At 40.5% G+C, this 24,292-nt stretch overlaps 1 protein-coding gene across 1 annotated transcript in view; it reads right to left on the bottom strand.

Moving 5' to 3' along the window:
- Positions 1-24,292, bottom strand: part of KCNH8 (potassium voltage-gated channel subfamily H member 8) — a 482,250-nt gene that overhangs the window by 105,027 nt on the left and 352,931 nt on the right. The window contains exon 8 of the mRNA XM_025294232.3: positions 5,053-5,250. Within this exon, the coding sequence (XP_025150017.3) occupies positions 5,053-5,250 (198 nt within the window). The remainder of the gene's footprint in view (positions 1-5,052; positions 5,251-24,292) is intronic.

Genomic DNA, 24,292 nt, shown 5'->3' with positions numbered 1-24,292 from the left:
GTTTTTCAACATGTAGAAATAAGATCTACAGAAGGCCAACAAACATGTGAAAAGATGCTCAGCATCACTGATTATTAGAGAAATGCATATTAAAACCACAGTGAAGCAGCACCGTGCACTGTCAGAATGGCCGTCATCAAAAAATCTACAGACAATGAATGCCGGAGAGGGTATGGAGAAAATGGAAGCTTTTTGCATTGTTGGTGGGAATGTAAATTGATGCAGGCACTCTGAAGAATAGTATGGAAGTTTTTAAAAAAACTGAAAATAGAGCTACCATGGACTTAGCAATCCCTGCAGTCCTGGGCATATGCCTGGAGGAAACTATAATTTCAAAAGATATAGGTACTCTAATGTTCATTGTGGAACTATTTACAACAGCCACAACAAGGAAAAAACCTAAATATCCATCAACAGAGGAATGGATAAAGAAGATGTGGTACACATATACAGTGGAATACTGCTGCTGCTGCTGCTAAGTCGCTTCAGTCGTGTCCGAGTCTGTGCGACCCCATAGACCGCAGCCCACCAGGCTCCCCCGTCCCTGGGATTCTCCAGGCAAGAACACTGGAGTGGGTTGCCATTTCCTTCTTCAGTGAATGAAAGTGAAAAGTGAAAGTGAAGTTGCTCAGTCGTGTCTGAGTCTTAGCGACCCCATGGACTGCAGCCCACCAGGCTCCTCCGTCCATGGGGTTTTCCAGGCAAGAGTACTGGAGTGGGGTGCCATTGCCTTTTCTGACAGTGGAATACTGCTCAGCCCCAAAAAGGAATGAAATTGTGCCATTTGCAGAGATGTGGATAAACCTAGAGACTGTTACACAGAGTGAAGTGAGTCAGAAAGAGAAAGACAAATATTGCACATCAACACATACATGTTGAATATAGAAAAATGGTCTGGATGAACTTACTTGCAAAGCAGAAATAGAGACACATATGTGGACAACAAACATATGAAGAAAGGAAGGGGAAGAAGGTGGGAGGAATCGGGAGATGGGGATTGATACATATATGCACACTATTGGTACTATGTATAAAATAGATAACCAATGAGAACCGACTCAGGGGACTCCACCCAGTGCCTTCTGGTGATCTAAATGGGAGGGAAATTAAAAACTGAAGGGATATATGTACAGAGAGCTGATTCCCTTTGCTGTGCAGCAGAAACTAACCCAACATGGCAATGCAGCTGTGCCAACACAGATTCATTTTTAAAGTATCCTCATTTCTCCCTTGTGTTACAGAGTCACGAGAGTCATAAATAAAGCAGCTGTATGTTTATGGGCAGGTTTTTGCACTCTCTTCTTTTCCATTAGCTCAGTTAGCTCTCCCCGAGGCAACACCAGACTTGAACTATTGTGACCGTTGCACAGCATGATATTTGCAGCATAAATCTTCCAATTCTGTTCTTTATGAAGCTTTACAATACAATCGTCTTCTTTACTGCTTAATTCTTTTTAATTTTGCATTTCCCTTGATTTTTAGAAACAGCTTGTCAGTTTTCAAACAGGCTCACACAGACAGACAAACACACATTTACTGGGTTTTTAAAATTGAGATTGCATTGACTCTTAAGGTTAATTTGAATAAAATTGGTATGTTTACCATGAAAGTGAAAGTGTTAGTGCTCAGTCGTGTCCGACTCTTTGCCACCCCATGGACTGTACAGCCCATGGGATTCTCCAGGCCAGAATAATACAGTGGGTAGCCTTTCCCTTCTCCAGGGGATCTTCCCACCCCATGGATCGAACCCACGTCTCTGGCATTGCAGGCGGATTCTTTACCAGCTGAGCCAGCAGGGAAGCCCAAGAATACTGGAGTGGGTAGCCTATCCCTTCTCTAGGGGACCTTCCCGACCCAGGAATCGAATCGGGGTCTCCTGCATTGCAGGCGAATTCTTTACCAGCTGAACTACAGGAAAGCCCAATGCAGGCATATCCTTCCACTATTTTAAACTACTGGTAAATTTTTCAGTATTTTGTAGTTTTCTATGTAATAAGATTGCATATTTTAAATATATGTTCCTGTGTATTTGATGTTTCATAATTCTATTCTATATTTCATTGTCCTGTTGTTTATTACTAATATAGAATATAATTGATTCTTTTGCATATTGACTTTATATCCATCAGCCTTCCTAAATTTACTTATTAGTTCTAAGAGTTGTTGAAGCTTTTAGGGTTCCTCCTTTGTTTTGGGTCTTCTCAAAATTTACAAAGACTTGTCTAGGTATGGATTCTTTTTTATTATTTTTGCTTCTCTTCAATAGCTTAAAATATTCTTCCCATAAATCAGTGATATGTACACTCTCTAATTACAGATGCCATGTAGAATCTTTTTTTTCTCTCTTCTCACTCAGCTTCTGAGAGCCTCTGCCCTAGATAATTATCTTGGGTTTTGACACCCACCTGCAGCATTTAATACCACTCCTGCCTGCTTTTGTAGTAAATATGGTGTCCCTGCCATTAGGAATTTCATAAGCCTGTGTGGGGATCCCTAATGAGATATCTTAGCATTGATTCCATGGTAATGCATACTTTAAATTAAAAAATAAATTATTTGTACATAATTACAGAAATTCAATGAATAAAATAAATTTGCAGTATATAATGAAATGTATATCTTACAAAAAGTTTGCTAGGTTTTAGTGAATCCTGGCATTTAAATTCAATAAACCTCTGTTGCCTTATATCTAAATTAGGGTGCTAATAACCTCTATTTCATAGTGTTACAAGAATTAAATGAACAAAGTATTCAATATTGTGAGCTCTTAGGATTAGTTCTCAAAATTATGCCAGCAATTAGTTAACCAGGAAATATTGAAATGAAGGCATCACTTCTCTTAGCCCAGGGTAATTGTCACAATTACACAGCTATTTCCCACAGACATAAATTTGCGAAGTTTATTTAATAAATTCAAGTTCCCTAGATGTCATTTGCCATTCAAAACCAGTGGCTTCCTAAGTTCCGCTAAGTTACCCAAATGCTTTAAAGCCATTTACAAATGAGTACTGGTTTTGCACCTGGATCATTTGCTCAATAAACATTTACCAAGTGACAAAGTGGCATTATCTGAGTATTTCCCATATCTTTTGGCTTTCTGACTGGCTTAGCTTCTACTTACAGGGAATAGCAGGGAACAATAATATCCTTAGCAATTTCTAATTCAGGACCGCTTACACTAGAGTCTGTGAATCAATAGGAAATAAGCATCATTATCTAACATAGTCTTCCAATGTCAAATTAGTAGGTTAAGCCTTGAGCATTTCCAAAAAATTTCCATTAGGAGTAGGAAAAACATGGGCAGATATTAAATAAGTATAGACTGTGTTTGTTTGCAAAATGCTTGTCCTTCTGCTGGGCTGAAAGATGGGCCCTCAAAGAGAGCGGCAATTATATAAGCCATAATACCGGGTATAACATCGCCACCACGGGATCTGGCACATCACAGCTCTTCAGAAAATGAGAATTCCTGTTTTCGGCTCCCTAGGATGTTACTGCTCCACGCTGGCCCAAAGCCTGTTCCAAGCGCTGCAGTCCCAGCCTGCTACTTCAGCTACTCTGCCTTTCCAAGAAATCCTCTGATCCTTGGCCCCGTTTCTCACTGCTTCTGAACTTCCTAACTGATTTGGTACTCAGCATATCCTGCCTGGCATTGTTTAAACTCTTCCCACACATTTCAGCTGATCCTTTTCAAACTGATCCTAAACTCCTGAGGGAAAGTTTGCCTTTATGCTGCCCTGGTTTCACGGTAGGTTGGAGGACTCATTGTGTAAGTCTCAGTGTTCATCTCACATCTGTGCAAGGAAGTTGGAATAAACCGTGCTCTATAATAAGGTTCAACCTCATATCAGAGGACATGATAATCCCAATCAATATACACATGCTACTGTATATAAAGTAGATAATCAACAAAGACACACTTTATCACACAGGGAACTCTGCTCCATATTCTGTAATAATCTATATGGGAGAAGAATCTGAAAAAGAATATGTAGATGTATAACTGAATCACTTGGTTACACACCTGAAACTAGCTCAACCCTGGAAGTCCATTATGTGTGTGAGTTCTAAGTTACTTCAGGTGTGTAGGACTCTTTGTGACCCTATGGACTGTCGCCCAACAGGACACCCCCGTCCATGGGATTCTCCAGGCAAGAATACTGGAGTGGGTAGCTATGCCCTTCCGGAGAAGGCAATGGCACCCCACTCCAGTACTCTTGCCTGGAGAATCCCATGGATGGAGGAGCCTGGTGGGCTGCAGTCCATGGGGTCGCGAAGAGTCGGGCACGACTGAGCAACTTCACTTTCACTTTTCACTTTCATGCATTGGAGAAGGCAATGGCACCCCACTCCAGTGTTCTTGCCTGGAGAATCCCAGGGTTGGAGGAGCCTAGTGGGCTGTTGTCTATGGGGTCTCACAGAGTCGGACACGACTGAAGCGACTTAGCAGCAGCAGCAGCTATGCCCTTCACCAGGGTATCTTCCCAACCCAGGGATTGAACCCACACCTCTTATGTCTCCTGCATTGGCAGGCAGGTTCTTTACCATTAGAACCAACTGGGAAATCAAGTCAACTATACGCCAATATAAAATTAAATTAAATTAAAAAAGAAAACATGATATAACATGCTTTTGAGGGAACTATAGTCAATATTCTATAATAAAGTGTACGGGGAAAAATCTAAAAAGAATATATATATATATATATATATGCATGCATAACTGAAGTGCTGTGCTGTACACCTGAACCTAATACAAAATTGTAAATCAACTATACTTCAATTAAATACATATATATATGTACACATTTAAAAAATGAACCATCAGGTAAACGGTTATTTCACCTGTCAGAGCATGGAACTCTTGAGATCACAGATGTTCACTGCTAGTCTACATGTACACTAAAACACTGGTCAGTAATCTCATTAGTGCCGTTAGAATCTTCCAGTGGAAACCAATCTACGCGTGCTATGTAGGAAAGGGAAAGGGAAAGGGAACAGCAGCGGTGTGCCAGCTCTTGCTCCTTCTGGCCTGAAGGAAGAATGTTCCTACCGCCAATCAGCATGGTGCAGATGGAGAAGATCTTTTCTGCATCTGTGTTAGCAGAGACGTTCCCAAACCCAACACTGGTGAGGCTGCTGAGCGTGAAGTACAGAGCGGCGATATAGGCACTTCGGATCGATGGCCCGCCCAGGGTATTGTTCCCATAGTAGGGCGATTCCAGTCTCTTCCCCAACTCATGGAGCCAGCCTGCAAAGGAATAAAAAATGAGCATTTAAGCCTCCAAAATAAAGTCCCGGTATTAGCACCTGGGCATAATGATGAATGAACATTTAAGGATGCGCCAAGTCGCTTGGGAGAAAGAATGTTAAAAGGAAGTTAAAGGCAAGGAATTAGATTCCATGGCTCTAGAAGCAAAAGCATCTCTCATACAACTGTTTTTTATAACACACACAGTAGAGAAATATGCATTCAAGAGTGGATTGGTGGTCAAAGCTGAACAGCTACCCTAATGCAAGAACTACCTTCAGTGACAGAGCGGATATTTCTAAGCTCAGTAATAATGTTGTATATTTCATTAGCCATTAAGCTTGTTTGTCAATTGGAACTTTAAGAAATAAAGGAGCTGAGTAGGTGTTTTTCAACCCTGCATGATAGTAAATAGCAACCGACACAAAAATCTAGACTTCAGACAAGCAAGATGTGATTTATTTGTATTGTGTACTAACTTTCCCTACTTTATTCCCTTGACATGTTGCATGCTAAATCTCTTCATCCTGTCTGACTATTTGTGATCCCATGGACTGCAGCCCGCCAGACGACTCTGTCTATGGGGATTCTCCAGGCAAAATACTGGAGTGGGTTGACATTTCCTACCTTACAGGTCTTAGTCCATGCTTTTCTTACGAAGCCTTCTTTGCAACCTCATTCTGCTGTCTGGGGATGATGGGAGAAAACTGTACAACCAAGAGGCCCCTATAATAGAACTGGAAGCTATCACACAACTGGTCCACAATACTGGGGCATATATGTATCAAAACTCATCTAATTAAATGCTTCAAATAATTGCATTTTATTGTATGTCAATTATACTATCATCAAGCTATAATAAAGCTATGTTAATAAAGAAGGGAAATAGCAAGTACAATATTAACAATAGTACATTAGAAACACAACCCAGAGACCACGTTAAAATAAAATCCTTTATTAGAAATAGTTGCCCTTTAAATTTTTATGTTTAAAGATTCTATGTGTGTGTGTGTGTGTGTGTATGTGTGCTACAAAGCACTATGACAATTCCCTTCAACCTGTAACATCCCTAAGACTTTTGTTAAGGGATGTTATTCACTGACCACTATTTTCTTATTAACACTTCATTTAATGGGTGCCCAAGAAGAGATGGAAAGTCACTACATTATTAAGTAGTAATAATGCTGTCATTACCAACTAAGGTTATAGAGTGTGGACCTGCGCTAGGTAATTAGAATGCAAACTTGAAAACAACAGGGCTCCTTGAGGTCAAGGAGAAATGCTCAGCGGCAAGCACCCTGTTTTATCTATCCTGTCTCTAGAGGTGTCCTTATCAACCATTGGCTTGGCTCAGAAATATCTAGAGGCTTGTCAAATAGAGACAAGCAGGCCCTGTCCCTGGATTTTCTGGTGCTGATGCTGCAGATCTAGGGAAACATGCTTTGCAAAGTCATCCTCAATGCTGGCTGCAGCTGGGAAAACTTAAAACAAAAACACATTCCCAAGGGTCACCTTCGTATATGGAATCAAAACTTTTGGTTCCGAGATCAGGTACTGGTATTTTTAAAAGTTCCCCAGTAGAATCTGACATGAAGATAGAATTTAGAACTACTATTCCAGAACTGAGCAAAGCCTCTAGCAACAGTAGAGTTTAATAAGTGTTATTTTTAAAAGTGAATGAATTAATGAACATATAAATGATTCTGTGGGCTTTGTGGCTCGGCCAGTTGAGTCTGCCTGCAATGCAGGAAACCAGGGTTTGATTTCTGGGTCGGTAAGATCTCCTGGAGAAGGAAATGGCAACCCACTCCAGTAGTCTTGCCTGGAGAATTCCATGGAGGAGCCTAGCGGGCTGCAGCCCATGGGGTCACAGAGGGTCGGACACGAATGAGTGACTAATACACACATAAGACACACATGTACATGATTCCCGCCCTCTGATGGTGTGAGATTATACAACATTGATGCAATACAGCATTTGTAAACTTGTACTAGATTTATAACAAGTGTAATGAAGGTTTTTTTTTTGATGATAGAGAGTAATAAAAGGAAAAGTTACATATTATGAAAGCTGATGCCATTCATAAGCTATGATCATTTTATCCCATCTGGAAAAGAGGAATAAACTTGACATCTAAACAGATTTACATTTGGACTCTTCCATTATAGGCTGTGGGAATGGCTAACTCCTTTCTGCTTCACGTTTCTCGTTTGCAATTTGTACAGTTGCAGTGGGATTAAATGAGATGCGACATGAAGAAATGCCAACCCCTTTAGTGGCAGAGGTTTAGTGTATCATATCTTGTTTCTCATGTTACTTAAATTGGAACAGAAAGTAGAAGAAATATGAGATCAGGAGTGAATTCTGCAGGAAAAGGAAGGTGGCGACTAAGTATTCAGAGAATCCATGTGTGGCATCTGATAGAACTGAGCATCTGTTAACTAACAGAGGTGAGAGGAGAAAATCTAGGTGACAGCAAGTCTTAAAACTGTGGGACTTACACATCCATTTGTGAATCTGAAAAAGACAGGCTCCTTTTCCCAGGACAAAGCACATGTGGACTCACAAAAACAACTTCACATATATTTTCAGGTGGTTCAGGGCCTCTTTGTACAGGCCTGCTCCAAGGGCCCAGATTAAAAATTCTGCTCCAGAATTTCAAGTGGGGCTTCCCTGTGGCTCAGGGGATAAAAAAGCCACCTGCAATTCGTGAGACCTGAGTTTGATCCCTGGGTTGGGAAAATCCCCTGGAGGGAATGGCAACCCACTCCAGTATTCTTATCCTTCACTTAAAAAATAAATAAGTGGAAAAAAAAAAAGAATTTCAAATGAAGGAAAGTAGGAAGTGGTAAAGCATGATTTGGTAAAATCTGGTTTAATCTTGTATAGAAAAAGACTTAGATATAAAGACAACTTATCCAAGATTAATTAAAGAGATATTACATGTACATTTATATGTGCTATAGGGGGAGAGTCAAGACAAGTAAGATCAGGAAGCAGAGATGACATTTGGATATATATTGTGTTCAGGGTGGTGATTTCCGCAGAGCAGGGCTCTTACAGGCATTTGACCCAAGCGCTGTCAAGTACGGGATTTCCTGGTAGCTCAGCTGGTAAAGAATCCACCTGCAATGCAGGAGACCCCGGTTTGACTCCTGGGTTGGGAAGATCCACTGAAGGGATGGGCTACCCACTCCAGTATTCTTGGGCTTCCCTGGTGGCTCAGCTGGTAAAGAATCAGCCCGCAATGTGGGAGACCTGGGTTTGATCCCTGGGTTGGGAAGACGCCCTGGAGAAGGGAACGGCTGGGGATTCTGGCCTGGAGAATCCCATGGAGTATACCATCCATGGGATCTGTCAAGTGCAGCCAACCACAGACTCTGAGTGGCTGGTGGCTTAGCTACTTCTCATGTGCCTTTCAAACAATGCTCTGAAAGGGACGTCATGCTCCTGCTCAGAAAAGTGATTAGAGGGGACAGTCAAAAAAGCGATTGTCCCTTTGTTTCATGTTGGTCGTTACCACTAAAATTGGGAAGTCTGAGCAGCTAAAAAAAATGTCATCTTTCCTAGAAAGTAAATATTGCATGATTACTTTTTGTTTTAATTGATGAGCAGAAGAATGAAACACCACCACCATCTACTCATCTTGAATTAACGTGTCCATTTGCTCACAGAACCCCAAGTTTTCTCATTAAAAATAAAGCTGAACAAACCAGCCAACACATGTGATTTAATTCCTTAATTGGAACAAAACCAAAACATTTAAGAATTCTCCAAACCAAATCAGTTTTCATAGAATATCATTTCCTTAATAAAACAGGATAAAATTTTGTGATAGGCCATACAGATGATATTAGATCATATGCTCACTCTATTCCTGTTCATTTACGTGTGTGTGAAACCATCTCAGAAGCAATTCAGGGAGCAAAGCACAGACAAACAACAGACCTCCTTTTGCTGATAACTCTTTTCTGTCTGGCCAACTGTTCTATTTTCAGAGGCATCTTGTTTTTTCTTTAAGAAGGATTGCTACTAAATTGTGTTACAGCTGATGAAACAAACAGAAGCAATAATCGTGATGAAAAAACCTGGTAACACAGGGAAAGGAGGTAACACCCACAAATCCGGGGATCGGCTCTGTGGGCTAAATAAAACTTTTTCGCAGAACAGCTTGTCCAAAATGAGAGCACATGTTCCACTGTAACAAGACAACATGTCATTGTACTGTACAGAAGAGGCAGTTTCACCAATTTGGAAGCCAATCTTTTTTTAATCTGGAGAAATTCATCTCTAAACGAAGGGATGTCCTAGAACAGTCTGTCTGCTTCTGCTCAATTTTTTTCCCCTAAAGAACATTTTGAAGGAAAAAGCATACACAAAATATAATCTAAATATACTAAATACACTGCCATCTTATAAAAACAAAAGATATCATAAAATAATTCTGTCATTACCAAAACAGTTTACATGAATAAAATAGATTTATGACATAAATATCAATTTCAAAGACAGAATACCTCTTAATGAGCATGCTCAGAAGAGCCTATAATTAAGCATGATAATTCAATCCATGTATTTTTCATTGCATACTTACCATGGGCCCACTATTTTGCTTAATTATATACTTTTAACTCTAAAAGGCAGTTTCTTATTATTTTACTATAGGTTTCCTACAATCATATACTTAGTTTTTCATGCATATATGTGCATTCACAGTTTATACAGGTATGACCTGCTTTATAGAATAGATGTGTTCCTGAAAAGGTTAGTTTATATTTGTATTTGGTAAATTAACAGATAGTTTAGCTTTAATGAAAGGAATGGAAGCATGTTATTTAAGCAAAGCCTATGAAAGGGTGGGGCCAAGATGGAAAAGTAGGAAGTCCGTGAGGTCACTTCCTTACATGGGCACAAAAAAATTATAAATACTTAAAGAGAAACTTTGGTGAGGAAGACCAGAAGATAGCAGAAAAAGAGATTCCACAACTATAATTATGAAGAAGGAACCATACTGAGATGGGTAGGAGGGCTGGAAATGGTGTACAGTCAAGACCTACACCCACAGGTGGGGGGTAACGACAACTTCAGCGGTTCTACTCAAGAAGTGATGGGGCAGATCCCCACTCCAGGCTCCGCAGTCCAGGGTCCTGCAGCGGGATGCTAAGCATCCAAAGCCTTTGGCTTTGAAAACCAATAGGGCTTACTTTCAGGAGAGCCAGCGGGCTATGGGAAATAGAGACTCCACTCTTAAAGGACACACAAAATCTCACACTCTGCAGGACCCAGGGCAGAAGCAGAAAATTGAGAGGAGCCTAGATCAGACCCATCGCTTGATTTTGGAGGTCTCCCAGAGAGGCAAGGGCTAACCAGAGCTCATCCTGGAGATATAGGCACAGGCAGCAGCCTTTCTGGGGAAGCTGTCATACCACAGGGACACCGGTCCAGGCAGGTGCTAGCTTGGAGTCCTGCCTCCGGCTCGTTAATGTTGGGACCCAGCCCAACCGCCAGCCTGTCAGCACCAGTACTGGACATCTCAGGCAGAGCAACCAGCCTGGTGGGAAAACAGTTCCACCCACCAGCAGGTTGATTGTCTCAAGACATCCTGAGTTCACAGCTGCTCTGGGACCTGGTTGTACCCACCAGTAGCTAGCAGCCTCCACACAAAGCAATTAGCCAAGCTGAGGGCCATCCATGCCTAGCAGACTACCCACAGTACCGCCTTCCAGAAGAGAAGGACTCACACAGCCCACACAGGGGCACCCCAAAGGCATATATTGCTGGTGGCCAGAGGGGAAAATGCTGCTGGGGTGCAGAGGACATTTCCCACCAAAGGCCACCTCTCCAAGGCCAGGAAAAGTAATCACCCTACAAAATATATAGAAATAAAAACAGCAAAGTAGGCAAAATGAGGCAAAAGAGGAATATGCCCAAAGGAAAGAACAAAATAAAACACCAGAAGAATTTAGTGGAGATAAGCAACTTACCTCATGAGGAGTTCAAGGAAGTAATTGTAAAGAACTCAGGAGAATGATACATGAACAGAGTAAGAAGTTAGAAGTCTATAATAAAGAATTAAAAATACGTAGAGGAACCATACAGGTGAAGAGTATCATAATTGGAATAAAAAACACACTAGAAGGAAATAATAGTAGATTAAATGATACAGAGGAATGGATCAGCAAGCTGGAAGACAGAGTAATGGAAATCATTGAATCAGAACAGAAAAAAAGAAAAAGAGAATGAAAAGAAATGAGGACACTTTAAAACATCTGGGACTATACCAAGCACACTAACAGTTGCATTATAAGGGTCGTAGAAGGAGACGAGAAAGATAAAAAGGCAGAAAGCATACTTGAAGTTGTAGCAGCTGAAAACTCCCCTAACAGGGGATGAAAACAGAAATTCACTTCCAGGAAGAAGAGAGGGTCCTAAATGAGACCAATCCAAAGAAGACCACGCCAAGAGACACTGCAACTGAAAACTGCAATGGCAAAATTAAGAGAAGGTTAAAAGCAGCAAATAGAAAAGCAACATTTACTCACAAGGGAACTCCTATAAGGCAATTAGCAAAATTTTTGGCCAAAACTGTAGGTTAGAAAGGTGTGGGGTGAAATATTTAAAGTGATGAAAGGGAAAAATCTACAACCAAAAATACTCTACCAAGGAACGCTTTCATTCAGATGTAATAGAGAAATAAGAGTTGTACAAACAAAAGCTAAGAGTTCAGCATTACTAAACCCACTTTACAGGAAATGTTAAAGGGACTTCTCTAAGCTAAAAGGAAAAGGTCACAACTAGAAGTATGAATATTATGTGAAAAAATCTTATTAGTAAAGGCAAATATAAAGACAAAAAATCAACAATGCATGAAGTTACTGCTGCTGCTGCTGCTAAGTCACTTCAGTCGTGTCCGACTCTGTGCGACCCCATAGATGGCAGCCCACCAGGCTCCCCTGTCCCTGGGATTCTCCAGGAAAGAACACTGGAATGGGTTGCCATTTTCTTCTCCAATGCATGAAAGTGAAAAGTGAAAGTGAAGTCGCTCAGTTGTGTCCGACTCTTAGCGACCTCATGGACTGCAGCCTACCAGGCTCCTCCGTCCATGGGATTTGCCAGGCAAGAGTACTGGAGTGGGGTGCCATTGCCTTCTCCGCATGAAGTTACTAGGAAGTTTAAAAAACTAAGGTACTAAAATCATCTATAACCAAAATAAACGGCAAAGGATCAACAAAGCAAAAAGATACAAAATAAGATGTCAAAAACTATAAATGTGGAGGTAGGGAGTAAAAATGCAGGATTGTTAAAATGCTTTTAGACTTGAGAGTATTATTAAAATAATCATGTGTATATACAGATTGCTATGTATAAACCTCATGTAGGGAGCTCCTTGGTGGTCCAAGGGTCAAGAATCTGCCTTCCAATATAGGGGACATGGGTTTGATCCCTGGTTGAGGAAATAAGATCCCACACGCCACAGGGCAACTGAGCTTTGATGCCACAACCACTGAGCCCTTGCACCTAAACTACAGAGCCTGCATGCTGTAAACTACAGAGCTCATGTGCTCTAGAGCCCAAGTGCCACACCTGGAAAGAAGCCTGCATGCCACAACAGAGACCTGATGAAGCCAAAAATAAAGAAATATTTTTTAAAAAACCTCACGTAACCACAAATCAAAAAACAAACTATAACAGATATATTCACAGAAAAGAGAAAGTAATTCAAACATAATGCAAAATACAGTCATCAGATCACAAGGAAAGAGAGAAAAAGAAGAAAGGAACAAAAAAGAGCTAAAAACAACCCTAAACAATCAACAAAAGGACATAAGAACATAAACATCAATAATTACTGTAAATGCCAGTGGACTGTAGATTCCAGTCAAAAGACAGACTAACCAAATGGAAGCAGAAACAAGGCCCATGTGCCTGCTGAGTCTGCAAGAGACTTGTTTCAGATCTAAAGACGCAAAGTGAGAGTGAGAGGGTGGAAAAGGCATTCTGCACAAATGGAAATGAAGAGAAACCCAGGGTAGCAATATTTATATCAGACACAGTAGACTTTAAAACATATATATGTGTGTATATATATACATCCAACATAGGAGCACCTAAATACATAAAGTAAATAATAACAGACACAAAAAGAGAAATTGAAAGTATTAATAATATGCTAACAATAAGAGATTTTAAAGGCTCTTGAGGTGGCTCAGTAGTAAAGAATTTGCCTGCCAATGCTGGATGCAGGAGACTTGGGTTCACTCCCTGGGTTTGGAAGATCCTCTGGAGTAGGAAACGTCAACCCACTCCAGTATTCTTGCCTGGAAAATCCCATGGACAGAGGAGCCTGGTGGAATACAGTCCATGGGGTTGCAAAGAGTCAGACACGACTGAGCAACTGAGCACACACACACAGGACTTTAACACCCAGCTTACATCAAAGGAAAGATGATGTAAGAAAGAAAATCGATTGAAAACATTGCCCTCAAACGACATATTAGGCCAGATGCAATTAATATGTGTATACAAGACATCACATCCTAAAGTAGCAGAATACACATTCTTTTCAAGTACATATGGACCATTCTCCAGGATAGATTACATGCTAGGTCACAAAACATGTCTTGGTAAATTTAAGAAAACTGAAATCATATCAAGCATCTTCTCTGACCAAAATGTTTTGAGATTAAAAATCAACTATAAGAAAAAAAATGCAAAAGACATAAACACATGTATGCTAAACATGTTATTATGAAATCAGCAGATCACTGCAGATCAAAAAAGAAATTTAAAAATCACCTGGAGACAAGTGAAAATAAAGACAGAAAGATCCAAAATTTGTGGGATGCAGCAAAAGCAGTTCTGAGAGGAAGATTACAGTGATATAAGCTTACCTTAGAGAGAAGAAAAACTCAGATAAACACTAGCCTTACAACTAAAGGAACTAGAAAAAACCAAACCAAAAAAAAAAAAAAAAACAACAAAAAAAAAACCAACAAAGTTAGAAGGAAAGAAATCATAAAGTTTAGAGCAGAAATAAATGAAATAGAGAAATAATAGAAAAGATCAATGGAAATAAGAGCCGGTCTTTGAAAAGACAGATAAAATTGACAAACATTTAGCCAGACTTATCAAGAAAAAAAGAAAGAGGGCCAAATAAATAAAATTAGAGGTGAAAAAGGAAAAATTACAACTGACACCACAGCAATATAAAAGGTCATAACAGATTACTACTAACAATATCAATAAAATGGACAACAGAGGAGAAATGGACACATTCCTAGAAATGTACAATCTCCTAAGACTGAACCAGGAAGAAATCTTAAAAATATGAACAAACCACCAATTATGAAATTGAATCCATAATTAAAAAACTCTCAACAAATATTCTAGAACCAGATATCTTTAGAAGTGAATTCTACCAAACATTTAGAGAAAAGTTTACAACCATCCTTCTCAAACTATTCAAAAACTTTAGAAAAAGAAACACTGCTGAACTCATTCTATAAGGCCAGCATTACCCTGATGAAAAAAAATTCAGACAAGGATATCACAAAAAATAAAATGTTCACTGATGAACATAAATGCAAAGTTCCTCAACATAATACACGCAAACAGAATTCACCAATGCATTGTAGAACCATACACCATGATCAATTTGATTTATCCCAGGTGTGCAAGGATGGTTCAACAACTGCAAATCAACCAATGTGATACATCACATTAAAAAGCTGAAGAAAGAAAACCATATGGTCATCTCAGCAGATGCAGAAAAAGCTTTTGACAGAATTCAACATCCATCTATGATAAAAACTGTCAACAAAATGGGTATAGAGGGAAAGTACCTCTACATAATTAAGGCCATATATGACAAGCCTACAGCTAACATTATATTCAATGGTGAAAAGCTGAAATCATTTTTTCTATGATCAATAACAGGACAAGATGCTCACTCCTGCCACTTTCACATAACACACTATTGGAAGGCTTAGTTTCAGCAATCAAACAAGAAAAAGAAATAAAAGAAATTCAAATTAAAAAGGAAGTAATCTGTTTTCAGATAACATAATATAGTATAGATTCCTAAACACACCATCAAAAAGCTATTAGAATAAATGGATTCAGTAAAGCTGAAAGATATAAAATTAATATGCAGAAATCTGTTGAATTTTTATTTTTTATTAATATAAATTTATTTAATTGTAGGCTAAGTACTTAACAATAGTGTATTGGTTTTGCCATACATCAACATGAATCTGCCATGGGTGTACACGTGTTCCCCATCCTGCACCCCCTTCCCACCTCTCTCCCCATACCATCCCTGTGTGTTATCCCAGTGCACCAGCCCCAAGCATCCTGTATTCTGATAAATCAAATTGCATTTCTAAATACTAATGACAAGCTATGAGAAAGAGAAATGAATAAAACAGTCCCATTTACAACTTAATCTGAAAGAATAAAATACCTAGGCATAAATCTAACTAAGGAGGTAAAATACCTGTGTTTAGAGAACTATAAAACCCTGATTAAAGAAATTAATGATGGAAAGAGATGGAAAGATATACCATGTTCATGGATTGGAAGAATGACACTATTCCTTAAGACAATCTACACATTGAATGCAGTTCCTATCAAAATACTTCTAAAATTTATATGGATACACAGAAGACCCAAAATAGTCAAAATAACTTTGAAAAACAAATAAAGCTGGAGACATTATGCTTCCTGACTTCAAATTATGTCAAAGCTATAGCAATCAAAACAGTGTGGTAGTACTACACGAATAGACAGATAACAGAGCTGAATAAAGAGCCCGGACAGCAAGCCACGCATATGTGGACGTTTAATCTATTCTAAAGGGGGCAAAACAGAACGGGGCAGAGAGAGCCTCTTCAATTAAACAGTGTTGGAAAAACTATATGGCTACATTACAAATAATCAAACTGCATTACTCTCTTACATCATGCAGAAAAATAAATTCAAAATGGATTAAATGTAAGACCTGAACCATAAATCTAGAAGAAAACAAAGGCTGCAAGCTCTTTGATATTGGTCTTAGCAATATATTACCATATCTCCTCAGGCAAGGGAAACAAAAGCAAAAAAATAAACAAATAGGTACATGAAATGAAAAATCTTTGCACAATGTAGAAAATGATCAACCAAAGAAAAGGCCATCTCCTGATGGGAGAAGATACCTGCAAATGATAAATTCAATAAGGGTTAGTATTCAAAATAAACAAAGAACTCACCCAACTCAACATGGAAAAAGACAATCAGATTTTAAAACGGGCAGAGGATATGAATAGCCATTTCTCCAAAGAAGACAGACAGATGGCCAACAAGCTCAGAAAAATGCTGAACATCACTAATCATCAGGAAAGTGCAAATCAAAACTACAATGTGACATCATCTCACACCTGTCATAATGGCCATCATCAAAGAGAAAAGAAACAAGAAATGTTGGCAAGGACGTGGATAGAAGAGAACCCTTGTGCACTGTTGGCGGGAACGTACACTGGTGTAGCTGGTATGGAAAACAGGTTTCCTCAAAAAATTAAAAACAGAACTACTGGGCGTCCCACAAATTCCACTCCTGGGTATTCATCCAAAGAAAACAAAGACACTAAAACTATACACACCTCTTCGTTTATCGCAGCATTATTTACATAGCTAAGACATGGAAGCAAACGAAGTTCCCATTAATAGGTGAGGGGATAAAGAATATGAGATATATATACTCAGTTCAGTTCAGTTGCTCAGTTGTGTCCAACTCTTTGCAGCTCCGTGAATCGCAGCACACCAGGCCTCCCTGTCCATCACCAACTCCCGGAGTTCATCCAAACTCATGTGCATCGAGTCGGTGATGCCATCCAGCCATCTCATCCTCCGTCGTCCCCTTCTCCTCCTGCCCCCAGTTCCTTCCAGCATCAGAGTCTTTTCCAATGAGTCAGCTCTTTGCATCAGGTGGCCAAAGTATTGGAGTTTCAGCTTCAGCATCAGTCCTTCCAAAGAACTCCCAGGACTGGTCTCCTTTAGGATGGACTGGTTGCATCTCCTTGCAGTCCAAGGGACTCTCAAGAGTCTTCTCCAACACCACAGTTCAAAAGCATCAATTCTTTGGTGCTCAGCCTTCTTCACAGTCCAACTCTCACATCCATACATGACCACTAGAGTAACCATAGCCTTGACTAAATGGACCTTTGTTGGCAAAGTAATGTCTCTGCTTTTGAATATGCTATCTAGGTTGGTCATAACTTTCCTTCCAAGGAGTAAGTGTCTTTTAATTTCATGGCTGTAATCACCATCTGCAGTGATTTTGGAGCCCAAAAAGATAAAGTCTGACACTGTTTCCACTGTTTCCCCATCTATTTCCCATGAAGTGATGGGACCAGATGCCATGATCTTCGTTTTCTGAATGTTGAGCTTCAAGCCAACTTTTTCACTCTCCTCTTTCACTTTCATCAAGAGGCTTTTTAGTTCCTCTTCACTTTCTGCCATAAGGGTGGTGTCATCTACATATCTGAGGTTATTGATATTTCTCCTGGCAATCTTAATTCCAGCTTGTGCTTCTTCCAGCCCAGCGTTTCTCATATTACTCAGCAATAAAAGTGAAATCTTGCCATACGTGACAACATGGATGGATTTAGAGCGCATTATGCTAGATGAAATAAGTCAGAGAAAGACAAATACCATGTGTTTTCACTTATGTCTGGAATCTAAAAATCAAAACAAATGAACAAACATAACAAAACAGAAACAGAGCAATATATGGAGAGAACAGATAGTTGCCAGAGGGAAGAGGGATGGATGGAAGGAAGAAATGTGTGAGGGAGATTAAGAGGTGCAAATCTCTCATTGCAAAATAACTGAGCCACAGGTATGAACTACCCAGTGTGGGGAACATAGTACCTGTGCAGTGCCTTTGTATGATGACATACCTTAACTAGACCTACGGGAGAGGTAATTCTTGTATAGAAATATTGAATAACAATGTTGTATAACAAGAACTCACAGAGTGTATAAATAAATTTAACCTCAAAAACAAAGAGTTCAGTGGCTAGTGGTGGTGGGGCGAAATTAGATAAAGGCAGTCAAAAGGTGCAAACTTCCAGTTATAAGATATATAAGATAATGCGTAATACTAAAGATGCAATGCACAGCATGATAAGTATAATTGACACTGCTGTGTGTTATACATGAAACTTGTTAAGATAATAAATTCTAGTGTTCTCATCACAAGGAAATTTTTTTCTACTTTAATCTCATATCCATTTGAGATGATGAATGCTCATGCACGAAAGTTACTGTGATAATCATTTCATGATGTGAGTCAAATCAGTATGCTGTATACCCTAACGTATGCAGTGCTATATGTCAATTACATCTCAGTAAAACTGAAGGAAAAAAGAAAAGCCTATGGTGAATCTCTTTGGCGTTAGAAAACACTTCAGTAATATGAAAAACCATCCAGTAACACATGAGCTTGTGAAATCAGATTTATATGTGTGCATGTGTGTGTGTGCTAAATCGCTTCAGTCATGTCTGACTCTGTGAGACTCCATGGGCTGTGGCCCACCAGGCTCCTCCATCCATGGGATTCTCCAGGCAAGAATACTGGAGTGGGTTGCCATTTCCTTCTCCATGGGATCTTCTTAACCCAGGGTTTGAACCTGCGTTTCTTCAGTTCAGTTCAGTTCTGTTGCTCAGTCGTGTCCGACTCTTTGCGACCCCATGAATCGCAGCACGCCAGGCCTCCCTGTCCATCACCAACTCCCGGAGTTCACTCAGACTCACGTCTATCGAGTCAGTGATGCCGTCCAGCCATCTCATCCTCTGTCATCCCCTTCTCCTCTTGCCCCTAATCCCTCCCAGCATCAGAGTCTTTTCCAGTGAGTCAACTCTTTGCATGAGGTGGCCAAAGTACTGGAGTTTCAGCTTTAGCATCATTCCTTCCAAAGAAATCCCAGGGCTGATCTCCTTCAGAATGGACTGGTGGGATCTCCTTGCAGTCCAAGGGACTCGCAAGAGTCTTCTCCAACACCACAGTTCAAAAGCATCAATTCTTTGGCGCTCAGCCTTCTTCACAGTCCAACTCTCACATCCATACATGAGAACAGGAAAAACCGTAGCCTTGACTAGACAAACCTTTGTTGGCAAAGTAATGTCTCTGCTTTTCAATATGCTGTCTAGGTTGTAGGGCTCCTGCATTTGTAGGCAGATTCTTTACTGCTAGCACCACATGGGAAACCGCATTTATATGCATAGAGAAAGGAAAGGATTAGCACATGCATCATGACATCTATAATTCAAGATATTAATAATATTTTACTTAATTTGTTACAAATGAACCATATGGCAATGGAGTTCAGCTAGAAACAGGAATAGAGCTCATGTTAGGGGGTTCCTGTTATTAAGTTGACAAATGGTTAATACTTTATTGATGGTTTCCATCTCATTTGTATGCACCAACCCTATAAAATAGGCACAATCATCCATAGTTTGATTCATTTATTTCATTATTCATTACAACAATGTAGAAATCACTATCCTCATTTTTAAAGATGAGAAAACTAAGGCTCAGAGAGATGAAATAACTTGTTCAAGATGGCAGAGTCAGGGTTTAAATCTAGGTGTGCTTTTGGAGCCTGATTCTACGTCTGTTACCCCACAGCGCTTCCCACGCTATATGTACACACCCAAGGGCACTGGTGTTGTGACTGGGCTGAATGCCTTGACATGCAAGTTGCCATTTTACAAGTTGCCATGTTATATGTACATGGTGGAGAAGGAAACTGTCTTAGTTAAAGTTCTCCAGAAGCACAGAAACCTTTAATTATGAATTGGGAGGTTGGAATGGCATATATACACTATTGATACTATGTATAAAATAGATATTAATGAGTGTACATGCTTGCCAAGTCGCTTCAGTCATGTCCGACTCTTTGCCACCCCATGGACTGTAGCCCACCAGGCTCCCCTGTCGGGCTTCTCCAGGCAGGAACACTGGAGTGGGTTTGCCTTGCTCTCCTCCCAGAGATCCTCCCCACCCAGGAATCGAACCCGCGTCTCACGTCTCCTGCATTGGCAGGTGGTTCTTTATCACTAGTGCCGCCTGGGAAGCCCCGACAATGAGAGCCTCCCGTACAGCACAGGGCACTCCAGTCGGTTCTCCGTGGCGACCTAAACGGGAAGGAAATCCAGAGCAGAGGGATATGTGTGTACGCAGAGCTGTTCACTTTGCTGTACTGCGGAAATTAACACAACATTGTAAAGCAACTGCGCCCCAGTAAAATTAACCAAAAATAAAAACAAGTAATTTATTTAAGTGTTGGGTCCGCTACTGTAAACGCTGCACTCTGGGAGTTGACGAGGAAGGGACCCAGAGCAAGGCCGGAGCCGATGGAGAGTGCCTCATCCGGAAAGCTACCGCGACAGGCAACTTAACCCAGTCGGACCGCCGGCCCGTGCAGAGCGCACAGCCTTCTCAGAGCAGGGAGATTAGCCCCATCTCGCAGCCGCGTTGATGGAGCCTGCTCCTCGGGAGCACGCCTTCCTCACGTGCCGTGCCCACTAGCAGAGCACTCTTCCGCACGTGGGACAGCGCCCCAGGCAAATCCATCAGACCCCAAAGATGAGACTGAGGCGGATTTAGGGGATGCGGTGCAGTACAGCAACTTTTGAAACCACAGCCAACGTTTATTCAAGGCCAAGTATTACACTAGGCTTTTTTATATAACATCATCTTCAGCCAACACTCACAACACACCTGACTTTTTCCTTTTCTTTTTTTTTAAATTTTATTAAATTTATGTAGTTCCAACAGATAATTTGAACAATTTTCTCTCTCTTTTTTTAGGAATTGTTAATACTGAGAAACAAATCTATCACTCTCTAACTTAAACATCCACGATCTTCCTGCTGTATAACTTTGCATATCAAGATGTAATTATTTAGAAGTATCATTTAGCTGTCTTATTGAAACCATTATGAAATAAGTGTGCATTTTCAGTGCCCATTTCTGCTTAGAGTGGGGAAATGTGTCTCAAAATAAAGTAAATAAAAAATAAACTCCGAGAAAACAGGTTTATCCAAGTGTAATTCGCAGTGTAGACATGGGATATCATCGTATTTAATAGAACCTGAGTATTGCTTGAGGCTTCGCAGGTGGCACTAGCGGTAAAGAGCCCCCCTGCCAACGCAGGAGACGTAAGAGACACGAGTTTGATCCCTGGGTCTGGAGGGTTCCTGGAGGAGGAAATGGCAACCCATACCAGTATTCTTCCCTAGAGAATCCCATGGAGAGAGGAGTCTAGTGGGCTACAGTCTATGGGGTCAACTGATGATTACACAGCAAACAACTCAGTTTAAACTCTGTGCCAAGGATTATGTAACAACAATGTATCCTGCTTGAGGACAGTTTCTCCTCCTGAAAACCTTCTGGCTAATCCTGTTATCTTAAAATGTAAATTATGGGAGTGGGTCTAGTATGATCTTTACAACCTTGAGACATTCTTTTGGGTCTCCCGCATTGCAGGCAGAAGCTTTACCATCTGAGCTACCAGGGAAGCCCTAATAACTAAGAACTTCATTGGAGGTTCCATGAATCTCACACTTTGATTCTCACAAACTAAAAGAAAATGTACATTTCTGAAATTGTCTACCTTTGGGACAAAAGTCTGAAACAAAGAATTAATCATAAAGTAGTAGAGACTGAACTTTGAGTCAGGAAATGGGAGCACTAATCTTGTTCTCGCCTCTAATTAACTACATATATGATCCTTTATGCACCAGTTAGCCTGTCTGGTCTTGTTTTTCAACTTGTGTACTCCGTGATTGGGCTTCCCACGTGGCTCAGCAGTAAAGAATCCATCTGCAGTGTAGGAGACGCAGGTTTGATCCCTGGGTCAGGAAGATCCCCTGGAGGAGGAACTGGCAACCCACCAGTATTCTTGCAGAGAAAATCCCATGGCTAGAAGAGCCTGGTGGGCTGCAGCCCATGGGGTCACAAGGCGTTGGACACGACTGAGCGTGCACCCCAAGTGATTGGGTTGAGTCATCTCTAAGCTCTTTTTCAGGTCTAAGATTTTATGAAATAAGATCCATTATGCTTCTTCAAAAATGGGTGAATTTTTTAAAGCAAAATGCTTGTGTAATAACCCATGATTTTGTGAATTTCTCTTTTATTTGTTTTTAATTATTTGAATGATGACCCATCAGCAAATATTGATGGGATAAGGATGGAAGCTTTTCATGTTTTGATGCATTTATCATTTCTGCTCTATTTCCGCTGCTGAGCAATTTTTCAGGCAATGTTATATGCTATCAGTAATGTCAAGAAAAAAACTCTACCATTTGTGCTAAAACCAGCCCAGAGTTGGCCAATTCTCTGAAGTCTATCTACAGTTGAAATTTGTATAATAGAAACTTCCTGAATATTGATGACTAAGATACAGCATTTTGTTTACGCAATGACTAATGAAAATATTTAACAGTATTGCAAACTTCCAAAACAGGCTGTCATCAGGTGCATCAAACATACCAAAACCAATCAAACAAACACACCTTAGCAAGAATGAAACATGTGAGACAATCCGAAACCACAGTTGAGGAGCTACTGTAGAGTTTTGCGATCAACCCTAAGAAGCGGCAAAATAGGCCATCTGTTTCTAGCCAACTGTGGCCCTTCTAAATGCCTCTCAAATTCGAGCTAAAAATAGAGGAAATTCTAATGTAGACTGGGCTCATGGCTAAGTTAGCAGAACATAAACAATAAACTATTTGCATTTAACCTTCCTACATAAAATTCTCATACAACTCACAGGGCTTTCAGACTATGGTCTATTTCTCTGAGTAATTTCCCTGGTGTTTCTCATGGATTATTGAGTCTGTGGACATACGTCCATGCCTGAGCTCAGTGTTACCAAGTACAACACATCACTCAGTGAGAAAACTGTAACCTGAAGCACTGGTCACCTGCATCTACATCAGGACAAAAACCTGTTTCCGGAAGATAATGCAGGTTAAAAGTAACTGAATCCAGCCAAATTACCTTTCAGTATGCTAGCTTACTTTTATCCTTAGTTGCTCGGTCGTGTCTGACTCTTTGTGACCCCATGGACTTAGACCTCCAGCTCCTCTGTCCACGGGATTCTTCAGGCAAGAATACTCAATGGGGTAGCCACTCACTTTTCCAGTGGATCTTCTGGATCCAGGGATCAAACCTGGGTCTCCTGCATTGCAGGCAGATTCTTTATCATCTGAGCCATCAGGGATTACTTTTATTATCTGCCCCCAACCTCTTTCAAATGGATGGGGAAACAGTGGATGACTTTATTTTTCTGGGCTCCAAAATCACTGCAGATGGTGATTGCAGCCATGGAATTAAAAGATGCTTACTCCTTGGAAGGAAAGTTATGACCAACCTAGACAGCATATTAAAAAGCAGAGACATTACTTGGCCAACAAAGGTCTGTCTAGTCAAGGCTATGGTTTCTCCAGTGGTCATGTATGGATGTGAGAGTTGGACTGCGAAGAAGGCTGAGCACCAAAGAACTGATGCTTTTGAACTGTGGTGCTGGAGAAGACTCTTGAGAGTCCCTTAGACTGCAAGGAGATCCAACCAGTCCATCCTAAAGGAAGACAGTCCTGGGTGTTCATTGGAAGGACTGATGCTAAAGCTGAAACTCCAATACTTTGGCCACCTGATGTGAAGCTGACTCATTGGAAAATACCCTGATGCTGGGAAAGATTGAGGGCAGGAGAAGAAGGGGACGACAGAGGATGAGATGCCTGGATGGCATCACCAACTCAATGGACATGGGTTTGGGTGGGCTCCGGGAGTTGGTGATGGACAGGGAGGCCTGGTGTGCTGCAATTCATGGGGTTGCAAAGAGTCAGACACAACTGAGCAGCTGAACTGAACTGAATCTCTTTCTTGTCCTGTCTTTTGTCTCAAAGGTTCAGAGTTGGAGCAAACCTAGGAAAGAAAAATGAATCCCTACATCCCATGGCCACAGACCATTTCTCAGCTGTTTTTGGTAG

The sequence above is a fragment of the Bubalus bubalis genome, chromosome 1 (assembly GCF_019923935.1).
Source record: "Bubalus bubalis isolate 160015118507 breed Murrah chromosome 1, NDDB_SH_1, whole genome shotgun sequence".
NCBI lineage: Eukaryota > Metazoa > Chordata > Mammalia > Artiodactyla > Bovidae > Bubalus > Bubalus bubalis.
The sequence above is the reverse complement of the archived record's forward strand: the minus strand, read 5'-3'. Positions and strand labels throughout refer to the sequence as shown.